The sequence below is a fragment of the Rhinichthys klamathensis genome, unplaced genomic scaffold (assembly GCF_029890125.1).
Source record: "Rhinichthys klamathensis goyatoka isolate OS25496 unplaced genomic scaffold, OSU_Roscu_1.1 h1tg000007l_1, whole genome shotgun sequence".
Lineage (NCBI taxonomy): Eukaryota > Metazoa > Chordata > Actinopteri > Cypriniformes > Leuciscidae > Rhinichthys > Rhinichthys klamathensis.
The window spans coordinates 3,651,865-3,671,986 of NW_026606560.1; the positions used below are offsets into that span (position 1 = coordinate 3,651,865).

Below are 20,122 nucleotides of genomic sequence, written 5' to 3' on the forward strand. Positions count from 1 at the left end.
GTTAACTTTTTCCCAGTCAGCGTTTTTTTTTAATTGCCAGTCACCGCCAGCGTTTTTGATATTTTCACAAAAATCACATTGTCCCCAGAATATTTTGTTGTATGAATATCTGAACATGCAATATCAAAAGAAAGAACAGAGCATCCGCTTAAAAAAAAAAATTCTAGCTTTATGCGTTCTTTTTTTATCAACACTTGAATGTGTGAAAGTTTCATAAAAAAAAGCTGAGAAAAATCATGTTTCTTTTATTTACAAAGACTACAAGGTGCTTTTATCGCTTTTTTCTGCTCCTTTTTTGCCTGTGTTTTGATCCGGAGATTCACTACTCTTTCAGAAGATGTGTAATAGCGAGTCTAAACGTTCTCTGGTCACCATTCACTTTTATAATATGGAAAACCGCAGCGTGAACATTCTGCTAAACATCTCCTTTTGTGTTTCACAGAAGAAATAAAGTCATAGGGGTTTGGAACAACATGAGAGTGAGTAAATGATGACAGAATTACACAGAAACACGCACACCATGTGATATGTGCAGAAGATCTCAGTTCTTTTATCCTCCATCTCACCGCGTTCACATCTCTCTGTTCATCTAGTCACCCCGCAGTGAACAGTTTCCCCTCTTTGTCTCGACACAACCCCCTGCCAGGTCTGAGGGCGGCCTCCCTCTCTGTCTATTAACCGTTGTGTGCTGGAGAGAAACTTCAGGTCAGCAGATCTTAAGAGATGGATAAATGATGGTTTAAAGCTAAAGGGGCACACATAAATCCAACAGGCATGTCTGCTTTGGACAATAGAGACACAGACATCAAGCAAAACGCCGAACAGGGCCATGTGGCACAGAGCAATCTATTCCTTCATCTTTGAAATGGACCAAAAAAACACTGTCGGTCCTAAAAAGCAAGACGTGCTGCTGATTTGCACACACACACACACACACTAATGGGTGCGCATGTCAAACACACTGAGGGCCGTCGGGGGGAATCTTGATGTAATCCCCCAATTTGATTCAGAGAAGCTCATTAGGTTGATAATCGGCATTCTTCTGTCAATCACACGCTCCCAAATCAAAAATCAATTCAATTCAAGCACTCTTTATCATGCCTGTTTAACACACATTATTACCGTATTACCCCAGGCCAACAACGAGAGCTTGAGTGGGTAAGCACACCTGAGAAACCAGCAGAAGAAAAGACATTGCAATCTGAATTTACTAAACATCAAAACCCCGAGGACACAAAGATACTCGAGCGATAAGGTATGAAAGGTCATGCAACACACCGAGGCATGATTAAACTCACAATATATACCAGCCTCGAGTAAACTTATTGGTAATATAAACTTGCTACATAATTCAACAGTGACACATCCAGGGCTCTAGACTAAGACTAAAATTGTTACAAATGTGAGAAAAAAATAAAAATGTGTGACAACAATTTAAAATCTAGTTGTCATTAGTGATAGCCAATAAAACTTAATTTTGCTGCACATAACAACAAACACATCATAAGCCATGTTGTCCAATTTGTGAAAAAAAAAAAGACTTTTCTGAAGTGCTACTTTTTAACGAGTCAGTCAAAAAGATTCATATTACTGCCTCAAATTCAATGTGTTGGTGGTTGGATTCAGACTCGCTCACATTGTTCAGAGCCTTTACCGAGTTCATCATGACTCTTTTTCCCGTTTATGTCCAATTCCGAAACGTAAAAAAGATAATGTATACTTTAGGATACTGTAATATATACATATGTTTTGTTCATATGAGCATGTGCAATTAAATATGCATACAGTATACACAACAGAGTTTTGATGAAGTAAATAATAATAGTATTAAAAATAGTATAATAATAATATAATATTATTGGTCATTGTTTACCATGAGGTACAGCTGTAAGTGTAACTTTTTTGAGTGACACGTTGGAACTATAACCAACACAACATTTTGCATGTTTTCCTCCTCAAACAGGCAGACATATATGGAAGCTTGTTTCAGCCACAGAATAAAACATTTTAAACTATAATTGGGACTTTATAACGCAATTGTGAGTTTATATCTCGCAATTCTGACTTTATAGCACGCAATTCTGACTTTATAACACAATATCGAGTTTATATCGTGCAATTCTGACTTTTTAACGCAATTGTGAATTTATATCTCGCAATTCTGACTTTATAACACACAATTGTGAGTTTATATCTTGCAATTCTGACTTTATAACATGCAATTGTGAGTTTATATCTTGCAATTCTGACTTTATAACATGCAATTGTGAGTTTATATCTCACAATTCTGACTTTATAACACGCAATTGTGAGTTTATATCTTGCAATTCTGACTTTATAACACGCAATTGTGAATTTATATCTCGCAATTCTGACTTTATAGCACGCAATTCTGACTTTATAACACAATATCGAGTTTATATCGTGCAATTCTGACTTTTTAACGCAATTTTGAATTTATATCTCGCAATTCTGACTTTATAGCACGCAATTCTGACTTTATAACACAATATCGAGTTTATATTGTGCAATTCTGACTTTTTAACGCAATTGTGAATTTATATCTCGCAATTCTGACTTTATAACACACAATTGTGAGTTTATATCTTGCAATTCTGACTTTATAACATGCAATTGTGAGTTTATATCTCGCAATTCTGACTTTATAACATGCAATTGTGAGTTTATATCTCACAATTCTGACTTTATAACACGCAATTGTGAATTTATATCTCGCAATTCTGACTTTATAACACGCAATTGTGAGTTTATATCTCGCAATTCTGACTTTATAACACGCAATTGTGAGTTTATATCTCGCAATTCTGACTTTATAACACGCAATTGCGAGTTTATATCTCACAATTCTGACTTTATAACATGCAATTGTGACTTTATATCACGCAATTTTGACTTTATATCTCACAATTCTGACTTTATATCTCACAATTCTGACTTTATATCTCACAATTCTGACTTTATATCTCACAATTCTGACTTTATATCTCACAATTCTGACTTTATATCTCGCAATTGTGAAATATAAAACTCGCAATTGTGACTTATAAAGTCCAATCCTAAGTAAAAATGACTTTTTTTCTTTATATCTCACACTTCTGACTTTATAACTCGCAATTGTGACTTTATATCACGCAATTCTGACTCTATTCTGAGATGTAAACTCACAATTGTGAGTCAGAAAAAGTTCGAATTGTGCGATAAAATTATTTTATTTTATATAAAAAAAAAACAAGCTTCCATAGAAATATGCTTTCAGAGCAGAGTGATATTTATATGGCAAAAATACAATTAAGATCACCGAGAGAGTGACTTCGAGTGACAATCAAAAAAAAAATCTACGCTTAATACAACTATAAAAGTATCCTAGTTTGGCCTCTATAAAACGTCACTTAAAACGTCCCCACACAACATACATTTTTGCAATAAGAAGCTTTGATCTCAATTAACTGAAATGCAGAACAGCCATCTTATTTTTGTCATAAATAGAGTTCCTTGTCACTTTCTCTGCAAGTTCTCTGTAACAACAATTCAGTGTTGTTGAATCCACAGAAATCAACTTCCCAAGTAAAATGGGCCACGTTTCATGTCGATTCAATAGGATGTTGCGCATCCATATAAAGAGTAGATAGATTAACAGGTGTTTAGCTACTTAGCATTTATTTTTGCACAGCTGGAACGCTGTGTTGACCAATCAGCATCCCGCCCCTAAACTATCCAACAAATCAGCATTAAATCTGTTAGTGTCACATGGAATAATTCAATCATTCACATCAGATGAAAGAAAGTCCACCCTTATTTCCCCAACCTGCTTATGAAACATGACCCACATCACTCGGCAAGAAAGACGAGCAATTGTGAAGAGGACCACGAGGCTGCGGACGCTGTAATGGACATATCCATGTTTGGACGAGGAGAGGAAAGGACCAAACCTATCAATTTCCCACAACTCTCCCCTCGAGTAATTTTGCGGCGGTCTAATTGGTGGACATTTTCAGAAATTAAATTTGACAACAAAAGATAGCGCGCAATGACAGGTCGGCTCCCGGGCTCCCTGAGCAGAAGTGACGGCACTTTTTATATGTCATCTGCAATCGAGGAAATAATTTGAAGTATTTTGGCTGGTGTAACATTATTTAGACAGGCCATCAATGTTCTCCGACCCCTCCCGCGTCCTCTCGTTCGCAGGTGAAGCTCAATTTGTGCCTGGACTGTTTCATTAAAACACCAGTCACACCGGCTAAGCCTTTGTACTGCAGGCAGAGTGCATTCTGGGTAGGCAAATCTGTGTCTAAGAGTAAGACGGTAATCAAGTCTTCTATCCTCAACCCTCAATTCTAAAATTGTGCAGCTCCGAAAAAGGTCTAAAAAAGAAAGAAAATAAAGCATTTCCCTTTCAGTTCAATCAAGCTGAGATGGAATAATGAGGTGAATATAATTTAAACCAATCTGTGATTTCTGCTTTTTAGAAATAAGCTTTCACATCCTCCTGTTTCCAAAAACAGAACGGCACACAGTATGCAGTGGCATGACTTGTTGCTAAGCTACAAGATGCATCTAGAAGAAACCGCTAAGTGAATGCTTTGTGCGAGCGCACACACGTGCGCTTTTGAGTGTGCATGCTTTTTTCTCCTACGTGCTTCAATGGGAGAGAGATGTGGAATTGCTTTTCTTCAATGAGTGACAGGCAGGAAGTTCTTGAACAAATATGAGAGGAGGAAATGCAGAATGAAAAAGGGGAAAATAGAATGAGGGAAGTGCTTTGAGAGGAAGAGAAAAGATCAGGGGCGGAACGCACGAGTAGCACTTGTCCGGTTCTCCAGATTAGGCCAGATGAATCATAAGGACCCAGAGAACCCACAGACCAGACGAAACTTCCTCTATACGCTTTTATTCTCAGTCTTTCAACGTCTTTTCACGTGGAGTCTGAACTTTAGGGCACACACACACACACACAAAAAAAGCTACACAAAAAGATTTCAGAACGAACAATGAACCTCTATGACCTTGTTATAGTTTTTTTTTGGAGGCTAAACCAGCTTTACTTCTTTGAATGCTGATCAATTCATTCAGGTATTCAACTTATTTAGCAAAACAAAACAAAAAGTTGCCATCAGAGAATGTGCAAATCTTTGGTACATTAAAAATTCAAATAAAATAAAACCTTTCGTAATGGTTAGCTGCATTGTCAGTGCAAGTTGCTTTCAGTTAAAACAGCTCAAACATGTGTTTTAGTCTGGTACTAGGCTTAAGCCTTGTCTGTGAAACCTGGGGTTACTTTTTTTTTCTCAATATTTTATTCTGTCAAGCTTGTTGTGACTTATGAACATCCCTTATTTTGAGACTAGACTGATATTTGAATTGCTTCATTCAGATATCAAACCTTTTCAGATAATGAAAATTCAATATTGGACAATCTGTGAACAGTTTTGGTGGGGAAAATGGTTGACAGCAAGACCTGCAGAATATCCATATCCATAACATTTACCATGCTAAAATCCTCTTTTTAAAGTTATGTCGCATGTCTGAAATTAATTCGTTTTCAATATAGAGCGCTGCATATATATACACTACCGTTCAAAAGTTTGGGGTCGGTACGATTTTAAATACTTTTAAAAGAATTCTCTTCTGCTAACCATGGCTGCGCTTATTTGATTAAAAATACAACAAAAATCAGTTATAGTATTAAATATTATTCCAGTGTAAATCAGCTGTTTTCTGTGTGAATATATAGTAAAGTGTAATTTATTCCTGTGATCAAAGCTGAATTTTCAGCATCACCAGTGTCAGTGTCTTCAGTGTCAAATGATCCTTCACAAATCAGTATAATTTGAGGATTTGATGCTCAAGAAACATTTATTATTATTATCAATGTTGAAACAGTTGTTGGTCTGTCAGTTGTACAGTTTTTTTTTTTTTTTAAGGATTCTTTGATGAATAGGAAGTTCAAAAGACTTTTGTAACATTATAAATGTCTTTACTGTCACTTTCGATCAAATTAATTATTCCTTGATAAATAAAAGTATTGATTTCTTTCCTCCAAAAAATAAAAATAAAATTCTCACTGACCCCAAACTTTTGAACGGTAGTGTATATATATATATATTCTGTATATATGTTTGTATATTTCAATAAAATATTAAGTCCATTTTTTAATCTAAAGAACTATTCATCATTAGTTAGTTGTCAATTTGGACTTTTCTAACACAGTTACCTACATTTCTTTCAGACACATTGGAAACACATTAAACCCTCATTGAGGGAGAGATGGTGAATGAGAGAGCCAGAGAAGCGGTGCCAGGACAGGGAAGGGTTTGCAGATACGGGGAGACACTTAAGGGAGCGGGCTGGCACTCTTTAAAAGCAGCCGAACGCGCCTGAAGCTCTCATTCAGCTCAGCAGAATGGCTGATTAATTAACGGGCAGAAAAGCACTCCAGCACTCACACAACCAACACTAAAAGCTTTTCTTTCTCCATCTAGTGATCTCTATAATTATTTTGATGGTGAGGCTGCGCTCCAGGCCCCAAGAAAGCATGGAAGGAGGAGGTGGAAGGTACATGTGGAGATAGGGAGGGGAAAGAGCCCTAACAGTGTGTTTTTTTTTGGGGGGGGGGGGGGCACATTTTTCAGTGAGGTATCTGGGCACAATGGCTGCTGATGGGGGACGTAAGTAGACATTGGTAACCTGTGGAGTAGCTCTTGATGGGTTTGCACCGTGTTTTGGACTGACCCTGGCGGGGTTACATTGAGGATTGGAGGACTGTTTGCTTAGTGCAGTGTGGGGGCTATTGTTCTCGAGCACATCCAGGACACGGCATTCAAACGGCGAGGTAGAGTGCCGACTGAAGAGATGGCAACCTTGTAGACCCTTTCTTCCTCTTATCAAACCGATTCCCCACTTTATCCTCATATGTTTGTCTATAAAAGTGTTTTTGGAGATGTGGAAGCAAAGGTTGCCAATCTCCAGCTCTCCGTTGGTCTCTATAGAACTCAGTCGCCCCTGTGCAGATAAGCGAGTCACCTGTCTCCCCCTTTCCTCTATATCTGAAGGGAACAATGATTATTTTTTAATTGGAGCGGTGCAGAGCTCTGGAGAGTCTGGTTGTTATAGTAACTTTCTGTGTCGAGTGTGGCGGGCCTCTACAGAGCTGAAGGAGCAGTTCGCTTCTTCACACAGCCAATGCCAAATAGTTCCCGCTCCCTTCTCTCTCATAAGGAGAACCTCAAGAGCCCCTCACTCTTTTCTCTCACCACATTCCCCGCGTCCTTCACCTGCCCAGAGCGCTCAGAGGAGAGGAAGAATGGAGAGAAGGAAACAAATGTCTTTGGTATTGGCTGTTTAGATGATATGAGATTTATGTCTCGCAATTATTGAAATAAATGAAAATTATTCCTGTGATGACAAAGCTGAATTTTCAGCATCATTACTCCAGTCTTTAGTGTCACATGATCCTTCAGAAATAATTCTAATATGCTGATTTGATGCTTTGATTTGAACATTTCTTATTATTATCAGTGTTTCAAGCAGTTGTGCTGCTTCATATTTCTGTAGAACATTTTTAAATTCTGTTCATAATTCTAAAATGATAAATGTCTTCACACACACACACACACACACACACACACACACACACAAAAGAACTTACTGACCCCAAACTTGTGTATTGTAGTGTTTGTATTAATTAATTCAAAATAATTAATAAATTAATACAATAACTTTAAAACACTTCTTTTGCAAAAAATAATGCTTTTACTTTCTAAATTAAAACTCATTTTGATATATTTTGGGGCATAAAGTCGAAAATGTCAGAATGATACAACTGTCCTGATATCATAATTAAGATAAAGTTTGACATACTTTTATTATCCTTTCTTAGAAAAAAACAAAACTGCTTCCCTCATTAATATTGTAACATTTTGTGTCCGCAAAATCAGAGTCATGTGGTACTTTTAAGGGGATGATACACGGGGCAACTTTTTTAGCAACGTTGCTGGGCAATGTTGCCGTCAACGGGCAACCAGATGAGGCACAGGGCCCACGACTGATCTAAAGTGTCCAGATAGAAGTTTGTTGCCCATTCGCAATGGGAAAGAGCCCAAGCAACATTGCCCGGCAACATTGCTCCGGTGTATCATCACCTTTATGAAACTTTTCCAAACCAAATGAAACCAACATGAATACAAAGAGTCCATTTTCAACAACCTGGCAGATGTGCTTTTAACTAGATATTTAAAATATATATATTTTTAATTTTTTATTAATGCACACTCTTATATGTCATTGACGCTTAAACCATGCACTACGCAGTTCCTTATAAGGTTAATGCTACTGGAGAGTAGCTCAGTTATATTTACTTGCCAAAGGCAATTTTAATTGGACCCAGGAAACACTAACGTAGAGAGATGTAGCTTAAGAAATTTTCCTGATTTAAACCTCAGCTTCAAAACGTCTACATCAAGTGTAATTGCGTCTGAAAGATTTACTACAAGTAAGTAGTGCTGTGCTCTGGTCTTGCCTTCCGAGAGACTAAATCAGTTCACAGGTTAAAATTGTGCTTTAGGTAACTGTACTGAAAGAAGAGACAAAAAAGCAATCATTTAAAAAAAAATCATACACACAATCTTTTACACCAACACGATTCTAGCAGAACAATCAGTTTTATTTATTAAATAATTGAAATATGATATAATGTACTACGCAGAGATAGTTCAAAGTAAAACACCCTCCACAGTCTGTCTAGGCCATGTATGGAAACAAAGTCGCAAAAACAGGTCATTAACACTGCATACATTTGCATATCAATGTCATTTACAGCAACTTGACTACTAAGTCTTTGTGGTAGTAAGTTATCTTTTACTCACCCTTATGTAGTTCAAAACTTGTAAGACTTTATTTCTACTATGAATCATAAATTATATTGTTAGAGGTTTTTTCTCCATACAATGAAAAATAATAGGTTGCAGTGTTGTTTTGGACACCATTGACTTTCATTGTACGGACACAAAAGTTCTGCAGAAGAAATGGTTTTGAATGACACATGAGTAACAATGACTATATTTCCAGTTCTGGGTGAACTTGAAGGGTCAAAAGAAGATAAAAATAGTCATGAGAAGCTCAAAAAAAGTACTTTGTATTTTATTATAAGTGGACATGCTACAAAGAGTCGAATAAGATCTGTTTAAAGTCATCATGACATCAAATGTTTGCGTCCCTCATAATCTTTAATCAAAATAACTTCCCCTCCCTCTTCTTTGAAGGTATGTTTTCTGGCGCGAGGACGGACAGCCTGTCCCTCTCAAGACATAACAAAAACTGCAAACCAATAGCAAACGACAACCATCCAACAATCCAATCATTTCCACATGTTCAAAATCAAGTCCCACCCTACATCTTTTCTTGTTAAAGAAGCTGTTTCACTAAGATATACATCACAAAAGAGAAGAAAACACTATCACAACTTCCGTTTCATGTCAACTTTAAACAATCCATAAGGTACAAAAATATAATAAAACGATCTAGATGCGAATCCTGTTGCACTTCACCACTGACCGTACAGTATAAGCCACTACACATATTGAGAGACACTTTTTATGACAGCGGTGGGCAGCAGGCTGCGTGTTAAACTGCCTGTCCGTCTAAATAACCGAGCCGCTTTAATGACTCTCAGAGGATGCTTTTAAATCAGACACAGGCCATACAACAGAGCAACTCTCCCGTTTAACAAACTCTTCAAATGACACGAGAGCGTGCTCACGCTGACTCCAGAGTCACTGATGCTATTCTCATTCACATCCTCAATTTACCCATCAGCAGCCTATCAGCGTGAATTCACTCAAAATATGCAGGGCAGAAATGAATATGCAGCGCTATTCAAACTCACACCGCCTGGCAGAGTGCAAAAAGATAACAGTGGGGAAATAATCCAGATTATTTATCAAAAACTGAGGCTGTAGGAGACACCCGGCCACAGAGTCAGACAATGTGGGGTTGCACAGACTAGTTAACTAGTCGACTTTAATGCTCTGCCATGACGCTTTAAGCTTGACGTTGACTAGCCGCTGATCATGGCCTATAGAGGGCGCAACAGGATAGTAAATCTTTGAAGTCCACTTTTACGCTCCGTTTTCCAATAGTTAAAATGACAAGTGAATGCATACTCCACAAAATATGTTTGATTATGCCATCTGGATGCTCAAAATTGATCAGGTGAATGCAGTTTTTATCTCAAACCCCGCCAGCGTTTAAAAAAAAAGAAAAAAAGTTGCCAGCCACCGCCAGTGTTTTTGACCATTTTCACAACATTTTTATGGCCCCCAGAATATTTTGTTGTATGAATATCTGAACATGCAATATATATATATATATATATAAAAGAACAGTCCCTCTGCTTTAAAAAAATAAAAAAAAATAAAAAAAAAAAAATATTGTCTTATTATAGCTTCATGTATTCTTTTTTAAACTACACATGAATGTGGGTAAGTTTCATAACAAAGCAACATTCTGAGCAAAAAGCTGAGAAAATCCTGTAACTTATCCTGGGTCGACATTTCATTCTATAACATTAGGCAGTTTTGATTTATAGGATGTTTAATGTTGATGATTACGTTATTTTATATATGCATATGATTACATATGACATCGCTCATTTTTGCATCTTCTTTGCATGTGTTTTGATCAGGAGATTCAGTACTCTTTCAGTAGATGCGTAAAAGCGCCCCTACCATATAACAGTGTGATTTATCAATAAAATAGCTTAGAAACTGAAAAGTTCAAGCATATATTTCTTAGTAACTAAATCCCACAGCTTCACTATTACTAGAGAGATGCTGCCAGGTAGAATTAATTCACATGCAAATGCTCTCTCACTAATGCATTCATATAAATGTAATCTTTACTGTGCTACATTATCTGTATTTGATTTATAATAATCAGACATCTGTGAGGAATACAATGACCCAAAGACAAAATAACTGATAAAAATAAGCTGTTATGTAGGAGCGCTGTTTCATATCCCATAGCACTGCACAGAACAACCCGCATTCAAGTCTCAGCTCGAGGTTCAGGCTTATTTGTTCATTAATGACGTCATCAGCGACTAGTCAACGTCAACTCGACTTTAAAGGGGTCATATAATGGTACATGCACTTTTTTAAGTTGATTGTACTGAAATGTGTGTTGGCAGTGCCTGTACACAACCATCATATAATGATAAAAATCCATCCAGTGGTTTTGTTTTAATCTCCTTCTATGTTTTCCCCTGCCTCAAATCGAGCCGTTCGACCGTGTGACGTCACACGGTCGGACGCCCCTCCCGCGATTGTTGATTGATAGGCGCGTTTCAACACAGACCCGCCCTCGCTCGTGAGCGAGCTGTCAATCATAGTCTGCGCGGACCGGCGCGGTCATTGTTGATATGCTGGAGCACTGTCTATGAGCAGAATGGCGTCTAAGCGATTGTGGTGTTCTGTTCTTGGGTGTAATAACGAACACAGCAGTCATTTTAATGTTCCTAAATCCGAACCGCTGAAGACGCAGTGGTTGAGTTTGTTTTCGAAGGGAATATTCCCCACGACCAACGTCAATGCTCTCATGTTTGCGCGAATCATTTCTCACCAGACTGCTTTATAAACGAGGATCAGTATAAAGCTGGTTTTGCTAAGCAGCTGCTCCTGAATAAAGAATCGGTACCAGATATTCGTGTTCCTGCTGAAGAACAACTGAAGTGAGTGTAACGTTTTATTAAACTTTATATTAATATTTATATCTTTGCAAATCGCTTCACGATGAATGAGTCTAAGGTTTACACTCAGGGTACATTACTGCATGTTTTCTATGTACGACGTTCTCCATATAATTCATAATCCCGTGTTTATAATGAACAACACGTTATGGTATTGTGTTACAAACGTGTACGCATAGAACAGAGAGGCGGAGTCAGCAAAGCTCATGATCATTTAAAGTCATATGCACTGAAACGGCGTGCTGAAAACAGAGCTGTTTTTGACCAGGTAAAATAAGTGTTTTCTTACAATACTAATGAGAATTTTTAATTAAAGTATATTACAAACTTTTAATTTAGACCCTAAAGAATCATATTAGCTTGTACAAAAATGGCATTATATGACCCCTTTAAAGCAGCACCAGGTAACTTTTCAACCTTCATAATATATTTCCAAGTCTCTTGTGATGGTACATCGACTTACAATAGGTTGAATGACACGTCTGCCATAGCCTGACGGGGTCTGTAGCGTTTTCAATTGTACTTTTAAACTTCGGGTTTCGGGTAGTAACCGGCGAACAAAGAGAACTACAAAATTCGACTGCTTTACGGCATATACGTCACTTCCACCACCACCCCCACTTCCTTAAAATCGGACGTGCGAGCCAAATGTTATAGTCATGGCCGAAGCAGCGCAGAAATACAAGAAAGCAAAGGTTTTATCGGAGCAAAGCAAAAAGAGAAAAAGAGAAAGAGATCGCGTTAAAGGCAGAACAAGGATCAACATTGGGCCAGAGTTTTCTCGCTGGTGTGAGCTGAAGGAGGAGGAGGGGTGCCCGACCGATGCAGACTTGGCTGTCATGCTTTTGGACTAGTAAGTAAGTATATTGCTTGCATACTATCTCTTTGTTTTTTTGTCTGCCTTTGTTTTATTATAGTATAATATTGACGATATATGGTTATTATCTACCACTCAAACATTGCATTGAAGTATCATATAGATTCAGTAAAACGGTAACCAATAGACTAGGCTACTATAATGACGCTGGCTTGTAAACGTGATCATCGCGATCATTTGTAGTTAGAAAAAAAAATAAAACCCATGAAATTATATTCATATGACATGCTGAAATATATGCCACTGTACCTGGGATGAAGACATTTCACACGCGACGCAAGCAGAACACCTGCATGTGACCTCCTACAGTATTCAGGGCTATCACGGTTGTCAACAAATGCACGTGCATGTAGGATGAGAGTTTACGACAGTAGTAGAGGACAATACTGTTTCCCAACTGTAGGGGGAGCCCGAGAGCAAAAAGTTCCCTGGTGTTACTTTAATCACATAAATGTCATTCGAGCCCAAATAGCTACTACACCTTTGTCTCCATGTGGCATACATCCTTCCCTTCATTCAAATGAACAAGTTTATGACATCTTCTTCAGCCAACTACTGTATCTAACCAACAACTGACCCATCATACAGAGACATTCCTGTTTTAAACGAATCTCCTTGTGACTCAAATATCCACTCAGAAATAGACCCAGGGACAATGGGAGCAAGACATTCAGATATACACAATGTACAGGAACATGCCAGTTACTTTTGCATCATGCATAAGAGAGTGCGATTCATTTAAAAAAAGGAACTTGATCTAAATTCCAAGGCTAATGCATTACTTCACCATAGGTGGAGGCCAATGAAACATAGATATATTGATATATTTTTGATGCTCAATCAAAAGAGTAGAAGTGCAGCATGGCTGTGTCAGAGCTGGAGACTGAGCTTGTGTGTGCAACAGAAATGAGAGAATCAATATTAGAGCAGCTACAGCTGCATCTTCAGGTTATGAGAATTACAAGTCAAGGCGAGGAAGAACTTGTTATTAAAGTGTGTTATTAGGCATTATGGGTTCTTTACGGTTGCCGAGCAACTTGCTGTACTAATATAGCATTCAAATGACAGGCATCACAGGTGTGTGTCTATCAGATATCATACAACAGATTCAAACTTGACGCATCCAATTTAGAATTGTTAAAAACAAGTAATATTATTTTTATAACAATAAAAGAAGATTGCTAGTATCTTGGCAAGTAATCTTTCTTTGTTGATGCGCAGAATGAGTAAATTAATTTCAAGCATTGAGTTTTTCACTCTTTTTTGAATTTAGTGCATCCTTGCTTAGTAAAATTAATATATTTCAAAATTTTGCTGACACCAAACAATTGAACAGAAGTGTATTTCACTCACTGGATATAGACATTACAACGTGGTTATTTATTACTTGTACTACGGGGCTGTTGAATGCTTGAATCTGATTGGTTGACGAACGTTCTAAGGTGTGCAATTATTTTCAGGGAAACGCACGGCTAAAGTAGTTCCAGGCAGGTCTTGACCGCATTACAGTTCCATATCACTTCGCCAAATGATTTCAGTTTTTTCAAAGGTCCTTACAGACTATACCAGCAAAAGAACCAAAACCCACAGCGACACTGACCGAGCAAATAAATACAGTAAACAATAGGATAAAAACAACAAATTGTTTCCATATTTTTTGCAACAAAATTACGTTTTATTATGTACGGAAAGCACATATTCTTTTCTCCCACTCTCTCCCACTCAAACACATACACACACAGTACGGACACACACTCGCAACGAAACGTATTGTAGACGCTGCTCTGACGATTTTATCAGTAAAATAGTTTAACAACTTAAAAGCTACATGACATTTCTCACTAGTGAGGTAATAACGGCGCTGTTCTTGGAGCAGATAAACTTACAGTAGAGACGCTGCTGCCGAACGAGAGACACACACAGACACTTTTCTTCTTCAGAACTGCTTTTATAGATGAAATGAACTAATGTAATAATTGATGATCTTTAAAACAAAACTGAATCAACACTGAACTGACTTCAGCTGAACAAAGACACTGTTTTCTTTAAGAGCTGCAGTACAAACACTCGGTAAACAGATGAGGACTGAGAAAAATATAAAAGACTGTACAATTTAAACTTGAATCCTTCAGCAATCAACACAATCCCGAGGAAATCCTCTCACTGAATGCACTTAGGCTGGCTTAAGCAGGTTTTTTTCAGCAAGGAAGTATGTATATATGCATATTTACCTGTCTGCAGCAGTAGTTGGTGGAGGGCTTCGTTGTTTGTTGACTTTGGCATACAGGCCGTCCAGAGGGTCTTCTGTGGATGGCTCTCTGCTGTGGGACACTGGGGGCGGGGGTCTCTGCGGGGAGGGGCTGCGGTTCCCGTATAGCGGCTGGGAAGGTGATACGCGCTCCCTGAAGTTGTTGATGCGGGCGTAGTTCGGGTCCAGGTCATCATCCTCCACGTCAGGTGGGGAGAACCGGTCCCGAACCTGCCGTTCCCTCAACTCCTGGTGCTTAGCCTCAATTCTTTAACATAGAAAAGCTGATGTTAACCTATCTTGGATCAATTATCATTTTGAGGTGTTTGTCTATCTTTTTAGTCTGAGAGGGGGAATGTGATCTAAAATTTCATTTCCGCAAATGAGCAAACCACACAGGTAATGAGAGCGCAACTGAAAGCACTCGAACTTGAATCGTATTTACACTTTCAAGTTCCGCTCCAAAAATACAATCAACTGGAAAGGTCAAGAAAGACCTTTCGGACACATCCAGCTGATTTTCCCTCTCCCTCTTTTCCTTTTCTGTCTCTCTCAGGAGCTTCAACAGGCTCAGTCAATAAAGTCTCTCTCTGAACAAATGCCACTCTGGAGCATATGGAGGAGAACAGCACGGCTCCAGCTCACACTTCACACGTTTCCAAGTCCAAATAAGCCTCGGCAAACACCACACAAAATAATGACTGCAAAAACATCCCTGCATCTCAGCTAAATTTATCCTTTTCTCCTGTCTTTTGGCAGAATATACATGACACACCGAGAGACAGAGATAGAGAGAGGACGAGGAATCTATTGCTGTGTGTCATCTCAATAATGGACCACAAAAAGCTGTCAGAGTGAATGAGATGGAAAGGGACGAAAAATAAAGAGATCTAAACCTGTGCGTCATACAGTGTGTCATATGACAATAACAAACTATACCTTTCTTTACATGTGGCACAAAACTTTCTTCCCAGATTACATCTGAATCTTCTTCAGCCAGTAACTAACTGATCAACTCGTGCCATAAACTGAAACCAAACTGCTATTCTGCTAACTTCAGCATTAATAACTGCTATCTTTACATCAGTGAGATTTTTATATAATGTACAGTCATCCGGTCGTTATCACAAAATAAACTCTGACAGGATGAACGAGACATTTTAAGCGTCTTGAATCACTCTGAAGGGATTTGTTTTGTGATAATGACTGGATTGGTTTGAGAAAGTATTATATTATTAAGAAACTATGTAGGGAATTGATAGCCTGGGACACTGATCACTTTAATTTACTCATATTCATGCATTTGCCAACAGCTTCAATCCAGATAGTGCACTTAAGCTATACATTTTATCAGGATGTACATTAATGTATTACATTTCTTGGCAACTGCAAACAGTCTTCAGTTAGGCTAATGAACCATATTATTCAACAAATTGTTAATTGTGATTATTATTAACAAATGTACTATTTATTGAGTGTATTAATACTTGTATAAACTGCAAGCTGAGAAGCATCACGACGTCATTGTCACAACAATTCATCACTAAAAGATTACATAATATCAGAATGACTTTCAACAGATGTTTTTGGTTAAGAATATAAGTCAATCAGCTCTTTTTTTCAGATGTTATTTCAATTGTGCAATGTGTTTCAGATGATGTGCTCTTGCGTCTCTTATGAGAAGTCGTCCTCCTCTGAGCCTTGACTCCTCCTGAATTTCTTTTTCTCCCAGAGGACATTACTTGCCACTGTTTCTGTAAGGTAGCTCAAGGGATCTAGGCCTGACTCCCTATAAAACTGCACTAGGACAATCTGCACAGATTGTCAATTTAGGCATCATAGCATCTAGCAATTCAGGCATCATAGTCGTGGTCAAATCACAAAGGCGGTTCCTAAAGGTAGGTAGCATAATTACCAATGCCTTAAAATATTGATTCTTTAAGTCAAATACTAAAAAAAGAATCATGTAATGTTTGCTGAGATGGCTGCTTTTAGAGAAACAAAAAATCTCTTATGCGTTTGTATGAGGAGATCTTTTTGTATGAGTTGCTACGAATGTAGAGTGTTTCAAATCATTCACTTACAGTATGAGGTTCCATCTCAGTTAGGATACAAGACAAGGTTTTTAGTAGTGATTCATGTGGTGTGAGGGTGTAATGACATCAGTCCTACCTTTCTCTCTCTTCCTTCATCCTCTCCAACTCTTCTTCACTCAGAATTTCTGACGTCTGCTTCTGTGCATTCATTTTTGTCTCCGTCTTGTTCTTTTCTTCTTTTTTCTTTCCAAATCTGAGAGAGAGAGAGAGAGAGAGAGAGAGAGAGAGAGAGAGAGAGAGAGAGAGAGAGAGAGAGAGAGAGAGAGAGAAAGAGAGAGAAAGGGGGCATAGAAAGACATCACTGCATGATCACTGTTTGCAAATTACATTTATCTAGGAAAACAGCTACTATCTAGTATACAGTATGTGTGTGTGTGTGTGTACTCTGGGGAGTTCCTAAACTGCTGTAGGGGCCAGAGCGTGTCAGTAGAGATGTTCTGTTAACATGCATCATTTCTGCACCAGTGATTGAGTCCTGCACCCGTCTCCATTTTCTTTGCTCATAGAAGGTCATTTCTCATGTGTGCCTGTGTCTCAGACCCACTGCCGCCCAGCCGAGCAGCATCAGCGCAGTGTATCAATGTCACAGCGAGCAGAGGCCGTGGCCTTCAGCTACACACCCGGGACACGTCAAAGCACATACACACACTGTCAGAGGAAATCACACCAGTGTCCTTTAGCAACTCACATCCGGCGCACACTCAAACACAATGATGTGATCTGATCTAAATTATCTTGAATCTCACACATCTGCACACAATGATCATAATGTGAAAATCTTTGCAATACATTCAGCAATGGTGAAGGAGCATATGAGCTTGACAGAGTCCTACTAAGCACTGCAGGTGGCAATTATACACGCCATGATATCACTTAAACAAACACAGACTCTGAGCTACTGAGAAAAATAAAGATAAAAACACATACTGCAATAATAATAATATTATATATATATATATATATATATATATATATATATATTTTTTTTTTTTTTTTTTTTTTTTTAAATCAAAATTCAACCCTGGAAAGCCTAATAGTCTAATATATATATATATATATATATATATTTATTTAAATTTCATATTTTATACATCAGGATTTTATGGCTCATATAGTATGATATAGGAGAATATGGAGCTCATACTTGAGTAAGAAAAAAACACCTCTATTTATTCAGAGGCCCAAACTGAGAAAAAAAAAAAGCAATTTGGTACAGTTGCTGATGTTTATGGCCAAAAAGAATATCTATAAATTCTATAAAACTATATAGCCTACTATATCTCGAAAATACCATCTAAGATGATATTTAAATGCTTCGTTTTATGATCATAGATCTGTTTTTATTGGGTCAAAATATGTACACACTGCAAATGCAATACAATGAGATGTACAAATAAATATTCCTCTAAAAGCCTGATATATCATATTTGATACATTTTAACATGTTTTTTTCTTTAAAAAAATATCTATGAATAAACATAAGTTGCTTCAGTCCAGTAAGTGTTCATCTTGAAATATTAATAAGTTATAACAGCATACAATGTATTCTTGAGTTTACTTTATAAAAACAGTAAAGATTTCGCAGCAAAAAGACACCATGACCTGTATAACCTACTAAATGGCATTTCACTCTCTAAAAGTATAAAGTATACATCAGATGACAAAAGGCATGTAACAGGTTTTTCAGCCAAGCTTTTGATCATGTTGATCATGTAGAGGCTTTAGAAATTTGTGAATCAAATATGATACAGCAGGCTATCTAAAAAGAGACACGGATGAATAAATAAGACAGGAAGGCACCAATGAATGATGAATGAATGAACGAACGAACAAAAAAGTTTAAACGAATGAAACAACAAACTAAAATGGAGGAATCACTGAACAAATGAACTAAACAGTTGAATTAGGGAGTGAATGAACACGCAAATGAATGAACTAATTGTCTAAATAACAAACCAATTAAGGAAACACTAAATTAATAAAGAAACCAAATAACAATCAAACTACCAAACAAATGAATGACAGAACAAACTAATGAAGGATGGACTGAACAAAATGTATACATCATAAATGAGCGAACAAACAAATGAAGTATCAATGAATGAATGAACAAACGGATGAATGAACAAAGGAATGAAGTAATGAACCAAAGAAGATAACGAGCGCATGAAACCAACGAACAAAGCAAATCAATTAGGGAAACAATGAATGAACGAATAAAGAAAATAATAAAAGAATTGATGGGGGGGGGGGAAAGAACAAATGGAGAAACTAAAATGCGTAAAGCCTATTTCAATCGTCTTAGGTGTGTGTATCTCTCACTCTACAGAACCTTTGAGTCATTTAAAGCAGTGCCCTCAAAAACTAGAGTTTAACACTAACACAGCAGGACTGTGTTCAGATGTTGTGGGAATTTCCAGAGGGCACAGAGTGAATAAAACGAAAGGAGTAGCAAAATACATAGGTGATTCACACTAGCCTGCAGCTCAGTCATCCAAGCCTCATCTAAGTCAACAGGTCTGTCCAGAACATTTCCCTTTTTCACTCCGTCTACACCCATTACTCAGCGCTGAAGCAGGGTGGATGATTCACTGCCCGTCAGCGCTCCAACCTTTCCTCTTGTTTTCAAACAAATTCCAAACAACAAACGCTACGTAGCCAAGTTGCTGATTTACACTGCCAGGAGAAGACGATTTTCCCAGACAAACTAGGGACATGTTAAGAGAGGAATAACGATGAACTTTCTCCCATCCTAACCAAAAATTCGGGAATTGAGAACATTTACGGGGCATAAATATTTCTTATTGGCCATGAAACTGTATATTGGACTGTACAAATATTAAGATATTAGGAAATATTTATGAACAGAAATTCACTCTGCTTATGTTTCATAAATGAGGGCCAATGATCATTTAGTTGGCCATTCATATTGCTTTAACTTGATTAGGTTACATCACCTGCAACAGATAAGAGATGATGTTTTGAGAGACAAAAATAAACACACGCACATTGTGCTTGCATGTTTTATGGGGACTTTCCATAGACATTTTTTTTTACACTGTACAAACTGTATATTATATCCCCTTACACTAACCCTACCCATCACAGAAAACTTATTTTTACATTTTCAAAAAACATCA

General features: G+C 37.6%; 1 protein-coding gene across 1 annotated transcript in view; it reads right to left on the reverse strand.

The window, feature by feature from the left end:
• Window positions 1-20,122, reverse strand: part of LOC130091867 (partitioning defective 3 homolog B-like) — a gene marked incomplete at its 5' end in the record, with an annotated part of 130,200 nt that overhangs the window by 70,381 nt on the left and 39,697 nt on the right. The window contains 2 exons of the mRNA XM_056259995.1: window positions 14,870-15,154; window positions 17,059-17,175. Of these exons, the coding sequence (XP_056115970.1) occupies window positions 14,870-15,154; window positions 17,059-17,175 (402 nt within the window). The remainder of the gene's footprint in view (window positions 1-14,869; window positions 15,155-17,058; window positions 17,176-20,122) is intronic.